This window comes from Nomascus leucogenys, chromosome 9, assembly GCF_006542625.1.
Source record: "Nomascus leucogenys isolate Asia chromosome 9, Asia_NLE_v1, whole genome shotgun sequence".
Classification (NCBI taxonomy): Eukaryota; Metazoa; Chordata; class Mammalia; order Primates; family Hylobatidae; genus Nomascus; species Nomascus leucogenys.
The window spans coordinates 31,770,961-31,793,707 of NC_044389.1; the positions used below are offsets into that span (position 1 = coordinate 31,770,961).

The 22,747-nt window shown below is 35.3% G+C and overlaps 1 protein-coding gene across 12 annotated transcripts in view; it reads right to left on the reverse strand.

Moving 5' to 3' along the window:
• SMG7 (SMG7 nonsense mediated mRNA decay factor) overlaps positions 1 to 22,747 on the reverse strand; it is an 81,884-nt gene that overhangs the window by 10,049 nt on the left and 49,088 nt on the right. For 7 of the 12 annotated variants that reach the window (XM_030818768.1, XM_030818767.1, XM_030818764.1 and 4 more), the window contains 10 exons: positions 17,593 to 17,764; positions 16,325 to 16,396; positions 15,333 to 15,483; positions 14,832 to 14,967; positions 10,909 to 11,071; positions 10,402 to 10,558; positions 7,015 to 7,085; positions 5,794 to 5,854; positions 3,140 to 3,259; positions 1,746 to 2,172 (listed from right to left, as the gene is read on the reverse strand). In XM_030818768.1, the coding sequence (XP_030674628.1) occupies positions 1,746 to 2,172; positions 3,140 to 3,259; positions 5,794 to 5,854; positions 7,015 to 7,085; positions 10,402 to 10,558; positions 10,909 to 11,071; positions 14,832 to 14,967; positions 15,333 to 15,483; positions 16,325 to 16,396; positions 17,593 to 17,764 (1,530 nt within the window). The remainder of the gene's footprint in view (positions 1 to 1,745; positions 2,173 to 3,139; positions 3,260 to 5,793; positions 5,855 to 7,014; positions 7,086 to 10,401; positions 10,559 to 10,908; positions 11,072 to 14,831; positions 14,968 to 15,332; positions 15,484 to 16,324; positions 16,397 to 17,592; positions 17,765 to 22,747) is intronic. The other 5 variants (XM_030818773.1, XM_030818774.1, XM_003264442.3 and 2 more) reach the window with 1 other exon arrangement.

Sequence of the window (22,747 nt, forward strand, 5' to 3'; positions counted from 1 at the left end):
TTAGTTTTACTAATTATTTTGCTTTCTCATGATCACAAAAATCCAAATATGTAAAGGATCTTAGAGCCCATTTGTTTTACAAATGAGATGCCTGATGCTAAGAAGTTGAAAAAAACTTGTCTACGACTTTAAGTTGCTTGTTCTGGGGCCCAGGGTTCTCTATACTCTAATTCATTATATGACATACATGAATTATGAACTAATAATGACTACTAACCCATAGGTGAGTTATTTTGGCCCTCAGTTTAATTTCATCTGCGTAGACACATGTGTACAGTCAGGCATCCACCTTCCACCCTGCAACTTTACCACCCTTCAGATTAAATAAGGATACTTCCAGCAGTAAGGAACAGGCCCTGAGATCCTATAGATGGAGCCAGAGAGAAGTAGATGTCATATGCACTGCTCAAAGTTGAGCAAAATGAGGGAACATGGGTAGCATTTATAGAAAACCCGGGACGAGGTACAGAGTGTGGTGACATGTTGACTCTTTCTTTCTTTAATCATTTATAGGTGAGATGGATGAGAAACCAAAAAAGGAGATTCTATTTTCAGTCTGGACCTTATTGCGAGCAGTTACAGACAATGGAGGAAGGGTAAGCAGAAAATGCTGGACTCATTATCCCTAAAACTTGGATCCTTTGGCTTTCTAGTTCATTTTTTTTTTCTTGCCTTTCCCTAGCATCTCTCTCATTCCCTCATGTCCTAATTTCTACCTTGTCTTTCTGTTTCTCTCCTTGCTATAATGTTAACATGGAACTATTATTTTCTTATTTCTCTTTCTAAAAAACATTAGAGAAATACATCAAAGGTACTATTTATTTACAAACAGCCTTCAACAATGTAGTTTCTCATGCAAACACATACATTTGCTAAAAGGTGTTAACAACTCACATGGCCACTTAAGTATTTATTCAAACATTAATAGTATTAATAAAACCATCACAGAATAAAGGCCCTTTTCTGTTTATATGAAACCATCTTATCTATTTGGAAAAATATTTTAATAAAAAGAAAGTCACAAATAACTTAGCAGTGCTTATCTTTTCCCAGCAAGAAACCTGGGTTCTTGCTTTATAAATTCCCAGGATCCAGGATAAGATTAAAGTGATATTAATACCACTAGCTGGGACAAGTATAATTGTCAAGAAAAAAGCCTCATATTTTTCCAAGAAAAAAATATATATACATATATATACACATATATATAATATATATAAAATATATAATATATATTATATACATAAAATATATATTATATATATTATATACACACATTATATATATTATAGGAAAAATATATATACGTATATATACACATATATATATATTATAGTGAATCTAAAAAAAAAAACTGCATAAGCCTTAATATACTCTTGGTTCTACTGGATCTACAGAAGACCCCAAATCTCCACTATAGCATTGACAAATGGTAGTTATATCTTCCAAATAAAATAGAATCCTGTGTGAAACTGACAACTCTGCAACTAATCCTTTCAAACTGCTTAAATTGATGAGGATTGACAAAAGTGTCAAATCAGGCTGAGATTTTTTTTTCACTCACAATTCCCAAGAATTGATAAAGTAACCATCTATCACAGCTCTTTGTATAACCTTACTATGCAATTAAATAATGCATTTAAACTTCCAGGACAGCCAATTCTCATGGCTTTAGAACAAAATGAAAAATCTTGCCTTTTGTGTGAGCCTTCCTCTACCTGCTTTATAGTTCAAATACAGCTTACCTGCACTGCCACATTCTGCTTTCCTGTTTCCTGTAACTTTTCTAAGGTGCATTTCTTGGTTTCAGTTTTCCTCTTGTTGTTGTCCTTCTTTCCATCATTCTTAGTTACAGTTATTCCTTTGCTATAGTCCCTTCTCACCTCTTTGGGAGGAAAACTTCTTCCTTGGTCTCTGTTCACTTCTCGTGGCTTAATATTTTCTTTGAAGGTAACCACTGGCTTCTCTCCTGTGTCACAGTTGTTGCTTAAATTTCGGCTTGTAGATAGCACTGATTTTAGCCCTGGGCTCCCATCTGCAGCCAGCGACTCTATCGCAGATGTTTCTTGCAGAATGAGGTTCTCTTTGGCTTCACTGGGGTCTTCCAGTATTAATTCTGGGATTTCTGTGATAAACAACAATTTCCCTACCTCATTTTCACACTGAATCAGCCTAAAAAAGCAAAAATAAATCCATATATAAAAAACATTAACTTAAAAAATAACAACTGAATTGTGTGTGGATCCAAGTCAATATATTCCTAGCACTAATAACCATGGAAACAGCAGGATATAACAATGTGGATTCAGGTAACACAAAAAGTAGTTGTGTAGAAACTGAGGTTCTCATTATCACACTTAACATTGTCACAACCTATCCCTCTGCTCTTTCAACGTTTGCTAGAATTTACATTTTCTGAGCATGCTTCAAGTGCAAGACACTAGTCTAGAGCCCTTGATATGTCCTGTAAGGTAGCTATATATAATTCTTATTTTATACATGTGAAAATTGAAGCTCGGAGGTGGTAAGTTCATTCAAACACGCAAGCATTTAACTACCTACTGTATGACAGAAACCTGAATACAAAAATGAGTAAGTAGTTAGTGACTTCGGAAAGGTTATAATCTACTGGGGAGATCCCAAGGACACCCACTTTAGAAGCTGCGGAACTACAAACGGAACTCAAACCAATCGAATTACAAAACCTGCATTCTTTCCCCTACACTAACGAACACATCTGCTTTGTACTTAACTGGCTACTAGCACCATCTTGGTCTGTCCTGCCTGAAACTGACCACCATGCCCAGGCCAATACAAATTACCATGACTGTGAAAGTACAATTCAGTTAGATTTACAGAGATATTTATAAAGTAGAGCAGAAACTCACGATAAACAAGAAAGACCTCTATAATACACAATAGGGAGAACAGAGACTCTAAATAAAGAGTATACTTACTCACTAGGGTTATAATTAGATGTTGTGCTACCAACATGTCGATTTAAGAGTTCATGATCGACAATATTTATGCCAAAGCCTAAAATATGTAACATATGAGATGTGTATGTGTGTGTGTGTGTGTGTGTGTTTATCTAAAAAAGTGGTTAAAAAGGGGTAGACCACAAGCTCCACAGACTTACCTTGGCTGATTATCAGCAATCCATTTGCCTATAGAGATCAAGCGCTGCTGTCGTATTCGTCGTTGCTGGCCTTCTTTGTCTCCTGTAATACCCTGGTGACCTTTGGAAAAATCCAAGTTCCTAAAATTGACACAAGCAAGTTATGAGAATATTAAATTGCTAAAGATATTTTCCAGGCAACCAAGTTCACCTGATTAACTGTAATGGCTTCAGATTATTTTCCATATAGGTTAGCTACTTGATGTAATCAACTGCATTTATTAGAATTTATACTCCCAGAGATTTTTACAAACTATGAAACAAAGCAGAAAAGAAAATATACAAATTCATTACATTAATGTAATATTTTTACTCACATTTCACTTTCTAGTCGGGGAGCTCAAATAAACCACAACTTTTTATTAGGAAAGATTCTTTTACCATTTTAAGAATAAAGTTTTATAAACATTTATCTTGCATGCTAAGTAATTTGCTTGAAATGACCATGGCAATGCTAAGAGTCTCTGAGGTGCCTATTTTAATAAATAATATTAATCTATCCACTTTGTGGTGGACCATTCTAAATCAGAAAAATGTATAAATATCATAAAGCATATAGAATAACTCATTGATATCAGAAGGGTAAACCAACCTGAAAAAAATAAAGATTTTTCAGATTTCTCCTTATTAAACTTTTTTTTTTTAAGAAGATTTAAGAATTGCCAGGCGGAAGGCTAGATGCTGAGGACACAAAGATAAATAGGAGTCCCTACCTTTGGGAAAAAATAATTATGATTCAATCTGATAAGCATAATAAGAACTATGCAAAGAATTAAGTGAATATAGTAAAAGGAGGATGAGTTCCTTCTGAGAAGCTCTGAAAGGTTTCAGAGTGATACCTGAGCTGGACCTTGACAGGTATGGCTAAGTGCTTACCAGGCTGGTGATGGAAAGGCAGTAGAGGAGAAGGAAATGTTCTAGGCACAACGTGAACAAAGGTGTGGAGGAATAAAAATAGGGAGCTATTCAAGTATAGCACATAGTGTATAGAGTTTATAAATATTGGGGGAAATGGCAGAAAATAAGGCTGAACAACTAGGAGCTGGATAGTGCTGGAACTTGAGCATCAAGCTAAAAGAGACAGTGGAGCAACTGGGAATGGGTAAATAAAAATACTAGTCATGCGACATCACTATTTCCATACTTAAAAACTATAGGCAGTGTAGAAATAGACTATAGGAGGACAGGAACTATACGTAGGGAGGTTTTTATACTTCAGGTAAACTGGTGAGAAAAGCCTGAACTATGTATGGGGAAATAAGCGGAAGGACTTGAACCTAAGAAGCATTTCAGACACAGAATTATAAAGGCTTGGTGAGAAAGACAAATGGAAACAAGGGTTTTTCAGATTTCTAGCTTGGTCATATAGATGGTTAATGACACAGGCACAGACAGAAAATATAGAAAGAAGATTGCTTTTTGGCTGACCAAATTGGAAAATATAAGCTCAATTTTTGGTCATGTTAAAGTTTAAAATGCATAAGGAGGTTAGATTGTTAGAATATGCATCCAAACTTCAAGAGAAGTCAGAGCTGAAAATTTGGGACATACCATTCAAGAGACATAGGGATGGATTTGATTAACAGGGTGAATGTAGAAAGCGGGACGGAAAGGGCAAGAAAAGAATCCTGGAAAACAACAACATTCAGAGGCATGTAGTTTAAAAGAAATAGTGAAAAAGACTGAGTGCTAAGGGTGGGAAAAATAGTATCACAGAGCTAAGGAAAAAGGTTTCATGAAGGAAGGAAATCAACGGACTCAATGCTGAAGAAAATTCAATAGGATAAAGACTATAGTCACTGGATTTTGGTATCTAGAAGGCACGGATAGTTTAAACCGCAGTAGGCTGAAAATGATTGGGAGTTGAAGTGGAGTCAGTCAGGTTGGCCCACACCACTCTTTTTTTTTTTTTTGAGACGGAGTCTTGCTCTGTCACCCAGGCTGGAGTGCAGTGGTGTGATCTCAGCTCACTGCAGCCTCTGCCTCCTGGGTTCAAGCGATTCTCCTGCCTCAGCTTCCTGGGTAGCTGGGACTACAGGCGCCCGCCACCATGCCCGGCTAATTTTTTTTGTATTTTTAGTAGAGACGGGGTTTCACCGGGTTAGCCAGGATGGTCTTGATCTCCTGACCTCATGATTCACCTGCCTCCACCTCCCAAAGTGCACACTACTCTTTTTAAGAAGTTTCATGATGAAAAGATAAGGCAACGTAGGAAAATAGAGGGATGTAAATTCATTTTACTTTTTTAAAAGAATGGGGCACACTTAAATGTTACTAGGCTAAAGATAATTAGTTGTTTAAAAAAGAAAGGGAAGAAAGACACTGGAAATACGATGCAGAGAGGATAACAGATGGAGCAAGGTTCTTAGGGAGGTGAGAAGGGATGGGATCAAGGGCACAGATGGAAAGGTTACATTTTAATTTTTACTACACAGGAATTGAAGGCGTGACATACACAAATCCAATTCACAACAAACTTTCAGTATTAGTTGACGTTACAAAAATAACACACAGCTGGGACAGACCAAAGGTTCCTCTACATCCAAGCCCAATTCTCTTTTAATTTTAATACTGCAATCACTGGCAATGATAAAGGTACTTCAGCTATCACCTACCTGAAAGAAGGTCTCAATGCCAAAAATCCTTGTAATTCAAACTCCTCTGGAAGTGGTGTCGCTAAAGGGTCAAAATGAAAATTTGCAAACATTTTAATTAAAATGTTGCTTGGTAGAATACTGTTCACTAAATTTTTAAAAAAATTAACATACAGAAAGAAATTATAATGCTTATAGTTCTCTGCTCTTCTTTATCGTGATCCTGATGAAAATAACTCACCTGTCAAAACTCTGCATGTTATCTTTGGGACATAGACATTCCCCTAATACTCACCTAATACTCAATGCTGAGGAGAATGGCTTTTTAAAAAATCAGCAGTCTTAAAAATTCATAGTCTTGGATCCAGTAATCCCAATGTTTAGATTACCTGTCTCTTTTTACTGGAAGTATTGAATAACATTGACATCATCTGAGAGCTTGTAAGAAATGCAGAATCTTGGGCACTAATTCAAACCTACTGAATCATAAACTGTATTTTAAAAAGATTCAGGTGATTTATGTGCAAATTAATGCTTGAGGAGCATGGATTTAATAGAAAAAAAAGTCAGAAAGAAGCCAAGCCAGAGGTTGTTCAGTGCAGCATTATTTATAATGGGAAAAATTTTAAAGCAACGGAAAGTGCATAAATAGATTATAGCACTTCCATAGGATGGAATATTATGAAGCCAGTAAAAGTCATGTTTTCAAAATGCTTATTGACAAAAGAAAATGCTAACAATATAATACTAAATTTCAAAATCAGGCACAAAACTTTATTTGATATGTATCATTTCCTATGTGTGTGTGTGTACACGTAAGAAAAAGGCCCGAAGAAGATATACTATCGTGACTAGTAAAAGGTATCTCTGTATGGGAGATTTGTGTTCTTTTTGTTTGTACCAAATTTTCTACGATGAGTAAGTATTACTTTGACAGAGCAATGTTCACGTTAATTGGTTTTTTTTTTAAATAGTAAGAATGAGGAGGAAGGAAAGAAAGAATCTGAAGGTATTACACTCTCTGAACTCCTATTTGAATGATGCTAAATGAGAATAAGCTGCCAGAAGAACTGGGAGAACATTATCTACTTCCACCCACCCACTTACTGTAGAGTTCACAGTCACTGAGATACTGAATTTAAAATCAATCATTCATCACCAAAAACCTCTTTTTCTCTGGCCTTAAGCCACCATTAATGATGGAGAACCACATCAACACCACAAGGTTAGGGTAGCCCTTACCACTAGTACTTGAGAGGTCCTCTTCATGGGGATGGAAACTATTCAGAAGAGAAATCAACCAGGGCCAAATGCTGTAAATTAGAGAAATAGTTCAGACTTTATTTTTATATAAGACAAACCAGAACACTAATAAGCCATGAAAATAGTATCTATAGGTCCTGGACTTTATGTATTTTTCCCTTATTTCAGTATTTCAAAGGCTGTATAATTTTAAAAAATGTATTTTCAAAGATACACTAGATAATGATAAAGATACAACAAAAGGGACAAATTTCCATGACAGAGACCTACTACCACTGTAGATCATTTCCCATGCTCCTAATTCAACAAACATTGAAAATAATTTGTCAGTTTCAAACATGGAAAACTGAAATAGGCTGAGAAAATTCTGAGCAAAGAAATAAAATACCATGATTTTATAGAGCTTTCACATACATTATGAGTTGTGGAAGCCGCTGTTAGTTCTTTAGTCTGTGACAGGGTATGGTTATACCACACAAATCACATTCCCTGTTCAAAGTGATAATGCCTCTTTTTTATGGTATAAAAAGTCCACATTTTTACAACAGCCTTAACTCTAAACTTTGTTTCCTAATACATAATTTTTGTGAAAGCTTACACATGAAATATTAGAACATATTCTTTCCACTATTCAGAAGTAACTTCTATATATGTATTTGTTAACTGTGTCCTTGGTTTCTGAGTGAGGTACGTTAAAGTTTCCATTATGGATATAGATTTATAAATATCACTTTACATATAAACATTTGTATCAAAATCTCTGTTATCTTTCAAACATAAGAGCAATTTGTAAATCTGATGTATTATATATGACGGCAAGATATTTGAAGTGAGACAAATACAAGTAGTTTGAGTGTTCATTTGCTGGGGTGAGGAATAGATGTGATGGGTGGAAGCAGCCATGTTGCTTAAAATTATTTGGTTAAAATAATTAGCTTAAAATAATTTGGTTTTGGCCTGGAAACAATTACTTTGATTTTCCTACGGTAGACTCATCTATCTAATCACATTCTCCTTAATATGAAGCTTACCTCTGAATATGTATCAACCAATTTTTATTTAAAAAAAAAAAAAAAAAAAAGAAGGAAAAAGAAAAGCATGAGGTGAAGTGCCCAGGATAGAGAAACTGGATATAAATAATCACACTACGGAAAACTGTAAGTTAACAACTATTTGGGACAGTTGTACATTTTGAAATATGGGAATATGCTACTTTAAAAATATCAACAAATATATACACATATAAAAAATACATAAACAAATATTGAAGAATAAATGTCTGCTACAAACCTTTGGAGATGTAACAGATTACAAGAGATAGTTGGAAAAAAAGGTCAGTAAACTAAAAAAGAATATTATACTGTACAATGTCTTCATGCAACACACATAAGCTCTCGAGAAAACACTGTAGAAAAAGCGCATGAGTGGATAACCTAATGATATACTGCTTTATCCTATAACTATTTTCTACAAAGGAAAATCACTATTCCATGTATTCATTAGCTTAAGAGATTATGTTCTCAAAAAAGTACAAGGGAAAGTAAATTCTAGAAACTGAGAAGGCCCAGATATAAGAAACTGAAGATTATTTGAATATATATAAAATTCTGAGTTCACAAAAGAAACAGTCATTGTTTTTCCATTACTTAAAAGATATAAATGAACATTATAACTTTAATGTATTAGACATACAAGGAAAAATCTTCAGTTTTAAAGTGCTATCCCATGCTAGTCTTTAAAATGAGTACTAACATAATTTAAGACAGAATGAAACACCTGCAAGGGCATAATTCTAAAGATTTTGGTAAATCTGATAGGAGGAAGAGGAAAAAGTAAATCACAGAAAAAAATGGAGGGAAAAAATGTTTGCCAATAAAGCTATTCCTTCTGGCTGAACATCTTCTGCCATGAGAAGAAATGGGAATACACAGACTGGGCCAAAAGGACCACTGTAAAAGAACAACAATAAGAAAAAACAAAACACAATGAAAATAACAATCCCTACCCATAAATATAAAAACTCCATAAGCAAATGGTAAAACATGCAGTTCTTCTTTCATAACATTACTGATATAATATATTGAATTAAACATAAATTTGAGTTCTAGAGTACACAAGAGTAGAAAAACTGTATAGCCTAAGAAATAAAAATTCTATGCAAGGAAGCAATGTCTGAAAATCTGTATTACTAAAACCTATCCTAACATTAAAAGGAGATGTATATAGTATGCTGTGCTATGTTCCTAAACTCTATTCATGATAATGTCAATATATCATGGAAAGAGCTTATAGCTACATGAGAGAAAAGACAATTATGAAGCAGACCATAAGGTGTTTCTTTTTTTTTTTTTGAGACAGGCTGGAGTACAGTGGCACGATCTCAGCTTACCGCAACCTCCGCTTCCTGGGTTCAAGTGATTTTCCTGTCTCAGCCTCCTGAAGTGGTGGGATTACAGGCATACGCCACAATGCCTGGCTAACATCTTTTGTATTTTTAGTAAAAGAGATGGGGTTTCACCATGTTGGCCAGGCTGGTCTCAAACTCCTGACCTTAACTGATCCACCTACCTCAGCCTCCCCAAGTGCTGAGATTACAGGTGTGAGCCACAGTGCCCAGCCCATAGGGTCTTAAATGTGGCTTAAAAAAGGCATTTTCTAAGTTGTGACCTTGGTCAATATACATGCTGGGCCACAAAGCAAAACCTTCAAAGAGATTCTCCTTAAATATACAATCAAAATATGCAGGGGAGGAACTTCCTATTTGGTGCCAAGCCACCCTGGAAGTATTTATTTCTATAATCAAAGGTACACCGAAAGTTTTCATTTGTCATTGTAAAATCAATGGTTCCTAAGAGCTGTCAGAATTACTGTGAGTAGAGATGACAGGGAAAATGGTGAGAATCAAAATAACTTTCAATCTTTATGCTTCAAATAAACAAATATTATTCAAATTGAGTGCTACTGTAAGGCAACATCAAACAGTTCATGTATAGAAAAAAATGGAAGAAATAAAAATCTCTTCCCTTCAACTAAAAAAAATTAGGGAATACTTAATAGATAAGAAACAAACTGGTTTTACTCCAACTTCACTTTGAAATGTGAAAAATGCCTTTTCCCCAGGACAGCAACTGGGAACAAGGGAGTGTACAAGGAGTCACAAATCCTTAAGACTAAGCCTCACATGAAGAATTCAAATAAACAAATGAAAAGCATACAAAGAGGTCTTCAGTTCAATTTCCCGAGAGTCAGCAGAAAATACAGTCTTCTATTGTTCAAATGTTGTATTTTAGAAGGCAGTTTTTACATATTTATGGATATCAAACAAACAAAGCACACAAGTTAACATGAAATTCTAAAAATACTTACTACTGTCTTTCATCCACCACTGCCTCCTGAAAGACCCTGGGTCTGAGTCTTAGCCAGTCCATGGAGACCTTGACTGCTGGAAGAGGATAGGCATTGTAGGACTCCTCCTGAGACTCATTCTGTAGAGGACACTTGCACAGGATGCCAAGAAAAGACACTTGAAAAAAAAAATGTATTCAAAAAGCATAAGAAATATGAAACTGTGCCAGTTCAAATCAAAATATTATGTGCTTTCTACTATATTCTGTTTAACACTCGAGTATCTTACAGCTTCTTTCTAAAAAGACACTTTCTTTCCCATATTAAAAATGTTATAGTTACAACTTGATGAGGGGGTATCAGCAGATAAAAGGATAGAACTTGCGGTTGAAAATTATTATGAACTCCTGATGCAGTGTAAGAAATACACTATGCTTTTTTATGTCACTGTGCTTTGCTACATTTATGAAATGCCTAAGATGATGTTTTTCAAAAAAGATGGCACATGTTAAGTAATTCAGTACTCACTAAAGAGGGCCAGCAACTGTGTCCAACATAGCTGCTCATCTTGGCTATAACTGTGCTGCTCGGTTTCATTGCTAAAGTCACGAAGGTGATGAAGTTGAAACAGGTTAATGACAGTGACATGAACTAACTGCTGAGAGTTGAAAGCTTTTTGGAATAGCAGCCTCTGTAAAAGAAGACAGACGTACTGCATATATTATCAAGAACAGGAACCATCTTTGACACAAGAATTAAACTGGTAGTCTGCATTTAGAACCACCATGTGTAATAGAATTACAGATAAGTAAATGGTTCTGCCCTCAATCCCAGTATTTTGATTGGATCTAATTATTTCCCAAACTGACTTTTTGTCTTGAAAGGAATTAATCTAGACACCACAGAGTTGTTTGAATTGTTTGTCAAACAAACTTTTTTCTCCTAGGAAACTATATATTTTAAATATGACCTGAGAAAAGTCTTTGAGTGTTCATCCATAAATTTATACATCTTAATCCTTTAGAAATTGTTTTATACAAGATGTATACATATTGAAATATTAAATTGGGACCAGTGAAAGCAACAGACTCAAAAAATAATTTTTTGAACTCCTAGTACATAAAGCATGACTTCCCGGATTTGTCATAAAATTTACTCTTTCAAAGGCTTGATACATTAAAACTTATTTTATAAACAAGGCATAGCAAGTACATATTCTGGAACACAGGGTAAATGGCACACTAAAACAACATTAGGATGTATTATAGGTACTTCGACAAATTATCAACTGGTATTTTCCCCTCTTAGAGAAGTACATGCGTGATCATCAAATTTCATTTACCTTCTAATAACTGTGTTCACAGTGATCTGTTAACCAGCACTATAAACAATCACCCAGATGCTCTCAGTTGATGTCTCAATGGAATTACCCTTCTACTTTAATATCTGCAATTGTTTTAGATTACCTGCAGGCAAAAATACTTTTCTAACACAAGTTCCTAGTTTCATTCTACACTTCAGCCATAGCCAGTCTTCCTCTATGCCCAAGGGAAATTTTTGCCGAGAGCAGGGATTCATTATCACTAGCATTATGGTGGAAAACAGATAATCCTTACTTACAGTTCTACCAGCAGTGACAGGAGATCCTACCATGTCAGAAACTTACACCTGTCTCTGCCCAGACTACTCTGAGATTTTTGTTTTTACTTACATAAAGAACCTGAAATAGCCATAGTAAGCTCTATGATTCTAAGAGAGAAGTCTTTTACATTATCATTAGAGAATACAATTCCATTCTACATGAACTCTTTCTATCACACTGTCAGTCTTCTTGCAATCTGCCATTTCATTGTATATGTCTAGAATGGTTAGCCCTTTTCCAAAGACATCAAGCATTAATCTTTCCTCAAAATTTCCTGAAATCCTGTCTCTTCTCTAGAATTTTCCCACAAAATTTCTCCTTCAATTTCTACAACTAACCTTCTAAATAGGCTGGCGTTTATTCAATTACTGGCATAAAATGAGAATATGTAGTTGTATTTCTCAAAAAGCAGTTTCTTACAAGCATAATATGGTAATGTATTTCCTGTATCTATAAATCCACTGGCATTAATTTTAGAAAGCAATAGCCTACTGAAGAGGGTCACAGCCCATTAAAGGAGATATACCTAATGCTAAATGATGAGTTAATGGGTGCAGCAAAACAACATGACACATGGATACATATGTAACAAACCTGCACATTGTGCACATGTACCCTAAAACCTAAAGTATAATAATAAAAAAAAGAGAAAAAAAAAAGAATTTTCTAGCGTATGCACAGAAGTATTAATGAATATGAATATACCCTAGTACTAACAAATGATAATGTAAGTTCATGAAGGTCCAGACTTTGTCATGTTTTCCCCTATATCTCTAAAAGCCTAGAAAAGTGCATGGTACATAGCGGGTACTTAATAAACACTTAGTGAATGAACAACCTATCCATTCAGAAATAAGGTTGAGGTTTCAGTTGTAATTTCCTAAAATTTAGATTGTACTGTAAGAGGGTCTTCCAAGGAATAAAATCAGATTAGAACTGATAAGATTTTTGCTACTCAAACTTTCAACTACAGTTGAGAAATATACTGAACTAAATACCATTAACAAACAGCCCACATTTAACTTACAGAAAACGTATTACATCTCAATTCCCAGATCCCAGGCCTTAAATCCCTTAGTGGACCTCAACTTGGTAAACATTTCTGCTTAGTAGCTAAAGGTTATTTAGAAACACTGAAGTATACATGTTGATGATACTAATTATCTACATATGCTTTAGAAATACTTTGGAAATTTTACTCCACTATGTTAAAATTTCACTCCAGCAATGTTGTAGTTCAACACTGGGTAAGCTTTCAAATAGATCTGCCTCATACTATGTTTTATGTTTAACTTTAGAGTGCTGGAATGATACTTCAAAGTATATTTTAGAAACTGCCCACCCACACTTACCAGAACTTCACATACAGAAATATGTATGTGAAGAGAGTGTTAGTGTTTGAGGTTGAACCAAATGCAAAACTTACTAGGTTTCTAGACTAGAATAACTTACTTAGTGAAGATCTCATTAAGGTAGGGACCACCCACCACCACCAATTTAGAGAGTATTTCACAGAACCAGAGCTGGAAGCAATCTCAAGAAGTTTTCTAGTCCAATCCCCTATTTAGTAGGACTGCACTTAAATAATCCAAGAAAGATGGCTGTCAATCTGACCCTTAAGCTCTCCAAAACGGAGAATCCACAACATCCCACAGTCAGCCCCCTGAAGATTTCGACTTAAAATTTAAGATTTTAGTTTTGACCTCAGGAAAGATACAGGTATGTTCTTTTCAAATAATCCTTCACATGTCTGAATTCTTACTATGAAAACTATTTAGACTTGTTTGTTCTTTTCCAGGCTGAACAGCCTAGGACATGACAAAGTTAGCTGTTCCTTTCACACACCCAACCTTATAAATCATATGTCACAGCCTAAGTATATTTTAAAACAAAACAAACTATTGCTATTTATAATTATCTATTATAATATCTTGCACATAGAAAGTATCAACCAAAAAATGATTACCTATAAAAACTATTTCGCATTGACTATTTTTGGCTAAATTACACCTTAACTGTCCAAGTTCTACAATCTCTTAAAATGCCTGACTTATAAAGAACTTACAGAAATACTATTAAGCAGTATACACAATTACCCAAGTTTATAGATACCTAGAAATAACCAAGAAATATAAAATGTTCTTTGAAGTTGTCATTTACTGTTTAACCCAGTGCCTAAACAGTGACCCATGAACAGTCAAATATTTATTGAATACATGAACTGAAATAAAGTTAATACTTTTGACTTTATTTTATGCATTATACTACATTTAAACTGCTAATACCTTAGCATACTAATAAAAGATCATTTTCACATATATAAATAGAATGAAGGTTAATGTTATCTCCTCAAATTAGTAAAATATATCCCTGTTAAATAAAACTCTCATTCCTTTCATTCAAACTACCACAACCCTGATGAATGCAAGCACAATCAAAATAATGAACTTGGTTTGCAGAATGCCAATATCTATAAAGCAGGTAACATAATCATATCTAAGAATACAAAAACCATCAAAAGTAGTAGTAGTTTCAAAACTGAGGAGTTATTTATTTTTCTCCACTTTGATAATTTTTGTCAAATGGCAACTACTCAAGTGAAAACACTGCTATATTATATTTGTTTATACAGACTGTACCTCAGTTTAAATTGAAGGGATGATAAATGCAAAGATTTCACATACTTTGAATATAATTTTTACCAATAGTTCACACAGTTAAGTAACACAAAAACTGGGAGTCAGTTTCCTCCAAATCTTATGCTTCCTGATTTAGACAAGACAAAAATTCTCTATTTCTGAAATCTAACCTTAAACTGTTCTTCCAATTTCTCTCGAAGAGGGCTCAACTTTTCCAAGCTCTTACTCAGGTACACATGACCGTGGAATTTAATAAAGGCCTTGATGAAGTCAGAAACACCCCACTTGGTTTTCACCTCATCTCGGCTGAAATGAAAGAAAAAAATTCCATGAATCTTAAGCAGCAAATTGGCTACAACTCCTTAAGGAAGCACTGGCTTGCTAAATACGTGATACACAAAAGAGCTATATTTGACTGATTTTTCAACTGCAACACACTCAAGATGAGTCAGTATTAACAGCCTGTGTACTCTTTTACTGGGACTGAGTCTGATATTGATTGGATGAAATTCAGTGACTATACACAAATTATGAAAAATCTATATGTTTAGAAATAAGAGAAGCATAGGCCGTTATTTTCTGTAAACCAAATTATGAGGAATTAAGGCTCCAGGTTACAAAGTCCTCTTGGAAAGAAACAAAACAAAACAAAACAAAAAAAACAACCCTACCTTTCCAGTGCTTTAGAAAGTGCTTTTTGCAGATTAGTGGAGGCAGCTGGGAAAGGGAACTTCACAGCAATGCTTCTGCAGTAGTAGAAAATTGTGGTCAGATGGTCTCCTTTGGAAGAAGCTAAGATAGCCAACTGATTATAAGGCTGACCTACAGGAGAAAGTTAAGATTCTGGAGTAACCCCAAGAGTGACAAAGTCTTGCTATAAGAATACAAATGATCAGTGTTTAAATACTCAAATAAACAATGGGGAGTATTTTTATAAGGTAAATATGACTGCCTCATTGCAAACCAGCATAAGGTACAACAGCACACTTCAGCGACAGTACGCACTATCATATACAGGTTAAACAGTCAATATTACGGTAGAGAGCGGCTTCAGAAAGGGCTAGATTGTAAATAATTTCAGTTTTGTAGGCCAAAGGGTCTCCATCACGACCACTCAACTCTGCCACTGTAGTGTGAAAGCAGCCATAAACAAATATGAAACAAGTAGTGTGGTCAGACTACTATCCCTGCTTTAGACTCTTTCTAGAATCTAAAGGAATTTCAATGTCTTAATAAGAATGATTTAAATTATTAAATATCTGCTGTAATTTCTGTAACTCAAGAACTACTGCTAATGCCTAATTTGGGGCCATTAAAAGATTATCTTTTAGGTAATAGATTGTTTTTCTGGGGGGAGGGGAATGGTGGTATCCAAAGAAATAATTATTCTATAAACAATTAAGGAAGCCAGAGTTGTAGAAACAATATCAGATTACATTAAGAGATTCTATCTATATTGTTTTACTGACAATAAAAGTCATCTTACTTGTAAAAAAAATTCATTTTAGTTTACATGGAATGTACAGTTAAATGGAAAAACATGACAATAACAAAACACATTTATTGCTTTCATAAAACTTCAAAGGTGAGCCCTGAGTTATCTGCCACATTGTTATAAAGAACAAAGTGTCACGGTCAATCTCAGGTTGACAAGCCCACTCACCATTGGAGGGGACAAGCTGAGCTGCATGCCTATAGTAGGACTCTGCCTGGCTGGTCTGGTTTCTGTATCGAGCTAAGAAGAAGAAGAAAGTTAGTTTTAAAAAACCCAAAAAACAAATAGTAGGGTAGTGTTTCCAAAACAGCTATAGTTTTAAGTTCTAAAGATAATGAAGACATTAAAGTTAATTTAAAATTAAAGACAGAAAATACTTTAAAACAAATTAACTATAGGATTATGTGTAAAGTGTCCATCAGCCTTCCTTATTTGGGACATTCAGCATGTAACCAATTTTAAAGCTTACCTAGACCCCATTTTCAGGTCCTCCAGTGTCATGCATCACCAGCTCCCACTATGGACTATGCTGGTGACCTGGAGCCGGCCCACAAGAAGGGGTGAGTTATATGGCACTTAAAAACAAAACAAAACAAAATACACTATACAATATGATCTGAAAATTATGTATTTTTCAATATTTTATAAAGTGATTTTGAAAAATGTCTCATTCCTATCATTACATATTAAATATGTGTGTGCAAAGATTATATTTAAAGCAAAACAACCTAAACACAGTTATCAATGACTCTCCCTGCCAAACTCACTGCTTACTCTGATGTGACCTCCTCATGGAACCGCTGACTTATAATATTAAGAAATCTAAAATTTCAAACTTAAAAGCCGTAATGTTCTCCATTCTTTGTTATTTGAGGACAAGCAAAACATAATCCTATAGTTAATTTGTTTTACAACCTTTCTAGGTCATCTTAAAGGAATGAAAAAAAATAAATAAGTTACATAATATTCCCAGATAAAATACATATAATAGAAATACAAATTAAACTTTAAAAAGGAAGCAAAATTAAAAATCAACTTTTAATCCATTGGTAAGAAAGAAGGCAAATTTCGCTTCAGAAGGAGTAATTTATAAACCTCATTTATTCCAAAAGAGTACATCTAATTTAGAAATTATGGCACCACTTTGAAAAATTAAGCTTTGATTATGTTTTTGCTGTTTATTATTTGCCTATATAAATTACATAAAGTTGGAATAAAATTTAAATCTTAATATGAAAGTTACTTTCTTCAAGATGCTCTGCCAATCCCAAAAATATTGAGAAATTTTAAGTTCCTTAGAATACATTTTATAGTTTCTTCTTATGACAATCTAAATTGTGTGCGAATGCCCCGCTTAAAGGAAAACAGTTTCTTTCTATGACTATTCCAAAGAAAAGGAGGAACATATTATCAATTCCTTCACAGCAAAGGCTCACCGATGTCTCCAAGGTGGACGAGGCAGTGCTGGCAGATATAGGAACAGGAGCTAGACTGTGGCTTCACTATGGCGCTGGTATGCGTCTGTTTATTGCTGATAATTCCCAATTGGGAAGACTTCACACGGCATGGTAAATCTACATTAAATACTGTACACAGTTCTTGTAATAACTAAAAGAAAAACAAAATTTAGTAGTAAGTCACAAGTGCTCTAAAAGTAAAGTTTATAAACTGTAAGATGTGTACCTAGTACCACATACTGCTGAAATCTGAACAAAAACTGCATGAAAATTATATGGTAATCTTTCAGGCCTGGCACAGGGGCTCACGCCTATAATCCCAGCACTTCAGGAAGCCAAGGCGGGCGGATCACTTGAGGTCAGGAGTTTGAGACCAGCCTGGCCAACATGATGAAACCCCGTCTCTACTAAAAATACAAAAAAAATCATCCAGGCGTGGTGGTGAGCACCGGTAGTCTCAGTTACAAGGGAGGCTGAGGCACAAGAATCGCTTGAACCCAGGAGGCAGAGGTTGCAGTGAGCCCAGATCACGCCACTGCACTCCAGCCTGGGAGACAGAGCAAGACTCTGTCTCCAAAATATATATATATATATGTAATCTTTCATAGGATAACTAGTATCATTCATTATAAATCATACCTGTTGATTTCTCAAGTATTACAGCAATCTAGGATGTGCATACAACAGCATTTTAAAAACAGATTATTTAACTAGATAGGATTTTCAGACACATTAAGCAAGCAAAGAAAACTACTACTCTCAGAAACCCAAAAATTATTAAATATTGGTTACAAATTTGACTTAAATATAAGCCAAGGTATTTGTCAGACTTTAGGTATTTCTTGCAATTTATTTTCTTAAGCTATATGCCAATTCACGTCTTTGCATATACAACAAATCTCACGGTAGTGTATACCTTTACTGTATCACCCACTCCTACCTCCTTTCTTCTCTGTTCTTAAAGTATGGGGGGCTCTTCTTCCTAGTCAGAGCTAACTCTTCTGCCTGTGTGTGTCTATTGCTACGTTCTTTTCTGGCTCCTGTCTGTCTCCCACCTCTCCATTCTTTCATCTACTTTCAACTTTTCATGCTTCTTTCCTATGGCCTACACACACCAAATGTCTTCCACAGAAAAAAACAAGAACAAAAAACAAAACAGAGCTAAAACACTCTCCTCTTGACTTTATAGCAACCTTTTAATGTCTCTTCTTCTTCTCAACCAAATGCCTTCAAAGGAGTCCACACTTTTCATGTCTGCTTTCTCAATTTCTATTTACTCCTTAATCCATTATCATCTGGCTTCCACACAACCCCTCTCCCTCCTCTCACCCAACCATCCATTACCACTCTACTGAAACTACTATCAGACAATTGGTTACCTAATTGCCAAATACAATGGATATTTTTCAGACATCATCTTACTGGACCTCTTTGCTGCACTTAAAACATCTGATCTTATGGTTGATTACTGAGCTGTTCTAGTTCTCTGTCATCTCTCCAATCACTCCTTTTCACTTTCCGTCATAGCAAGGCTTTTCTCTTCTCACTCTGCTTGCCAAGGGCTTATTTCTTGGCCCGCACACAGTTCTTCACACTGTGAAGAATATTTACTTCACGGTTATTCAAATATTTACTTACAAATACAGTCATTCAAATATTATTATATTCATCCAAGTATGTGCTAGTATATCAGACACCCAGTCAACAAGAAAGATACAAAGATAAGTAAGAAAACATGTTTCCTTCAAGAGCTTGTAGCTAAATGGGCAAGTCAGGTACAAAAAGAAGTAGAGGGGAGAGAGGGAGGGAGAGGGGAAAGGGAAAGGGGAGAAGGACAGACAACACTATACACAATATAACCAACAGAATATTCTACATTTATAACATAACTTATTTCCCTAGGTTATCTGATAAATTTGTCTCACTTTATCCTTGTGATAAACTAGTAGCAACACAGTATACATAGATATAAAGCTCAATTTTTTTCAGATGAGGATGTGAAGGCAGAAATAATCAAGCGACTAGACTAAGGTTATAGAATTAGAAATATTTTGATTCTATCACCACTCTTTCTGGCATGTGCAGAATTCAAAATACAAAATAAGACACCCTAAGGGCTCAACTCAGAAGGATCTGAATCATGCTACCTTTTTCCTAAGATAAAAATCACCTCCATAACTAAATATAAATTCTGTGTACCCTTTCTCACTGGGCATGGAAATTATTTACTCCATCTTTACTTGTACATTTGTAATGGGCAAGAAATTCACTAACATAAAATTGGGTAAACAAGGCCAGGCATGGTAGCTCATGCCTGTAATCCCAACACTTTGGGAGGTCAAGGCGGAAGGATCACTTGAGGTCAGGAGTTCAAGACCAGCCTGGGCGGCAAAGCAAGAATCTGTCTCTACAAAATAAATAAATGAATGAATATAAAAATGAAAATAAAGTGAAATAAAAAATCAGACACGTGTGGAGGCATGCCGTGCTACAGTCCCAGTACTTTGGAAGGCTGAGGCGGGAGGATCACTTAAGCCCAGGAGTTCCAGGCCACAGTGAGCTATGATATACACTGCACTCCAGCCTGGGTGACAGAGAGAGACCCCGTCTTAAAAAATAAATAAATAAAATAAAATGAATACATAAAAAAATAGGGTAAATAAGTTAATGTCCTGAACGGGATGGGTTAAGAAATAGAAAAAGCACAAGGTACAGGGCAGGAACAAAATATATATATACATATATATATATATATATACACATATATATATATGTATATATATATGTATATATATATATACACACACACATGCATACATATATATTATGAAAAAAACAAAAAAAAGTGGATAACTAAGAAACATGAGAGGGTTAAAGAACTGACTTCAACAGGTAATGAAAAAACAGACTGGAAAACTAGGCAAGGCTGCACATCTAGCAAAAACAAAAAAGAAAGATCACAAAAAAGAAATAAAAGTATGGTTCGAACATCATGTAGAATGTCTTGTAATAAAATTTCTGCCTGAGCCCAAGAGTTTAAGTGGTGATATCAGACAGAAAAGCTCCTACTGGCTCAAAGATTCTGAGAAAGAGAGCTCTAGTTGGTTTAGAGGCAGTAACAAGATGGAACTAAAGAAGAGAAAAGGATGTTTCATAAATTGAACAATGTCCTACCTTCATATAGGTTAACCCTGATGTACATTACTTTGTAGTAGTTTCCTCAGTCTGATAAGAACTTAGTTACTTCATTATACAGAAGTATTGACTGGGAGATATTCCTAAGGCTGTAGCTGAATATTAATGCCTCTAGTTCTCCCCAAATTATAATCACGGAACTATAAAACTGGAAAATGAACCTACAAGCATTTGCCAACTCTCTTTTTTACAATCAGGAAGCTAAGCACCACAGAGGTAGTGACTTGTCCAAATAGTCACAATTAGCCCTACAGCAGTACTAGAACAGTTTCTGGGTTCCTATTTATCAAGTAATTTTTACACTATCCCTTGTCTCCTCAGCTGTTTATTCCATGCCAAGAATGAAAGATTGATTATGAAGGTATAGAATATTACCTTTTAAACTAATACAGAAACTCAGTGATTATACTTTCTTTTTGGTTTCTATTTTCTTAGAATAAAGGCTACCGTTCTGTTCTTTGATATTTAAAAACAACCTACAGCAGAATGGTATGTCTTTACTTTGACCAGGAATTTGGTTCTGCTTTAAGCCCCATGCTTTAACTGGTTAACAAAATGGTAGCTAAGAAGTTAAAACTAAATCAGCCTGGGTAACATAGTGAGACACTGTTCTACAAAAAATAAACAAAAGTAGCTGGTATGAGCCTGTAGTCCTAGGTATTTGGGAGGCTGAGGTGGGGGAGGATCACTTGAGCCACGGAGTCTGAGGCTTCAGTGAGCTATGATTAAGCACTGCACTCAGCCAAAACGATAGAGTGAGCGCCTGTCTCTTAAAAAAAAAAACTAAAAAACTATCTTCACAGAAAATGTTACTGTGGATAACCAAGTACTAGTCTCTTCTCAATCCACTCTAATCAGGTTTCTATCCCCAACACTCCGCTGAAGTTACATTTCATCAATACAAAGACACCATAAATTATAAGATGAACCATCATCTTATATAATATTGAGAAAAAACCACAAGTTATATGGTCACTTGTAATCTGTTATAAACTTATCTCTATTTCAGATATGTTAAAATATGAAAAAAAAAGTTTTAGAAATGAAGAAATATGGTATTCATTAAGTTCACCAATGACTTCCATGTTGTTAAACCTAATTGGTCACTTTAAATCTTACTTTAATTCTCAGCAGCACTCAACAGGGCTGATGACTCCCTTCCTTATTCAGATGTTTTTCTTTTGGCTTCCAAGGCACCTTCTCTCTCTCATTTTCTTGATTGCAATGGTGGCTCCTCCTGTGCTAAATCTGTTACCATCTGACTAAGTCAGGGTTCTTTACTATAATCATAAAATTTTTATGATTTCATGATGTTTCCACTGGGCTCCAACCTTGTTTATTCAATTGCTTATTTCACATCTCTACTTAGATGTCAAACAGGCATCTACTTTAACAGGGAAAAAGCTACTTTCCCCCTAGTGTTTCCCATCTCAGTAAATGGTACAACCATTCGACTAGCTGCTCACACTGATAACTGTATCTGCTTTGACTCCTCCTTTACTCTGATTCCAGAAATTCAATCCAATCCATCTAATCCAAGTATGGCCAATAGGAATTAATAGAGTTAACTTCCATAGCTGACCCCTTTATCCAGGGTTATCGTTTAAAAATGCAAATCTGATCATGTTCTTCCTTTGCTTACTTTCCAACTCCAATGACTTGCAACTCTTTTTTTTTTTGAGACAAGGTCTCACTCTGTCACCCAGGCGGGTGGCGCAAATATGGCTCACTGCAACCTCAACCTCCTGGGCTCAAGTGATCCTCCTGCCTCAGCTTCCTAGAGTAGCTGGTACTACAGGTGTGCGCCACCGTGCCTGGTTGATTTTTAGATTCTTTGTAGAATAGGGTCTCACCATGTTACCCAGTCTGGTCTCAAGTGATCCTCCCATCTCAGCTTCCCAAAGTGTCAGGATTACAGGAATGAGCCACCATGCCTGGC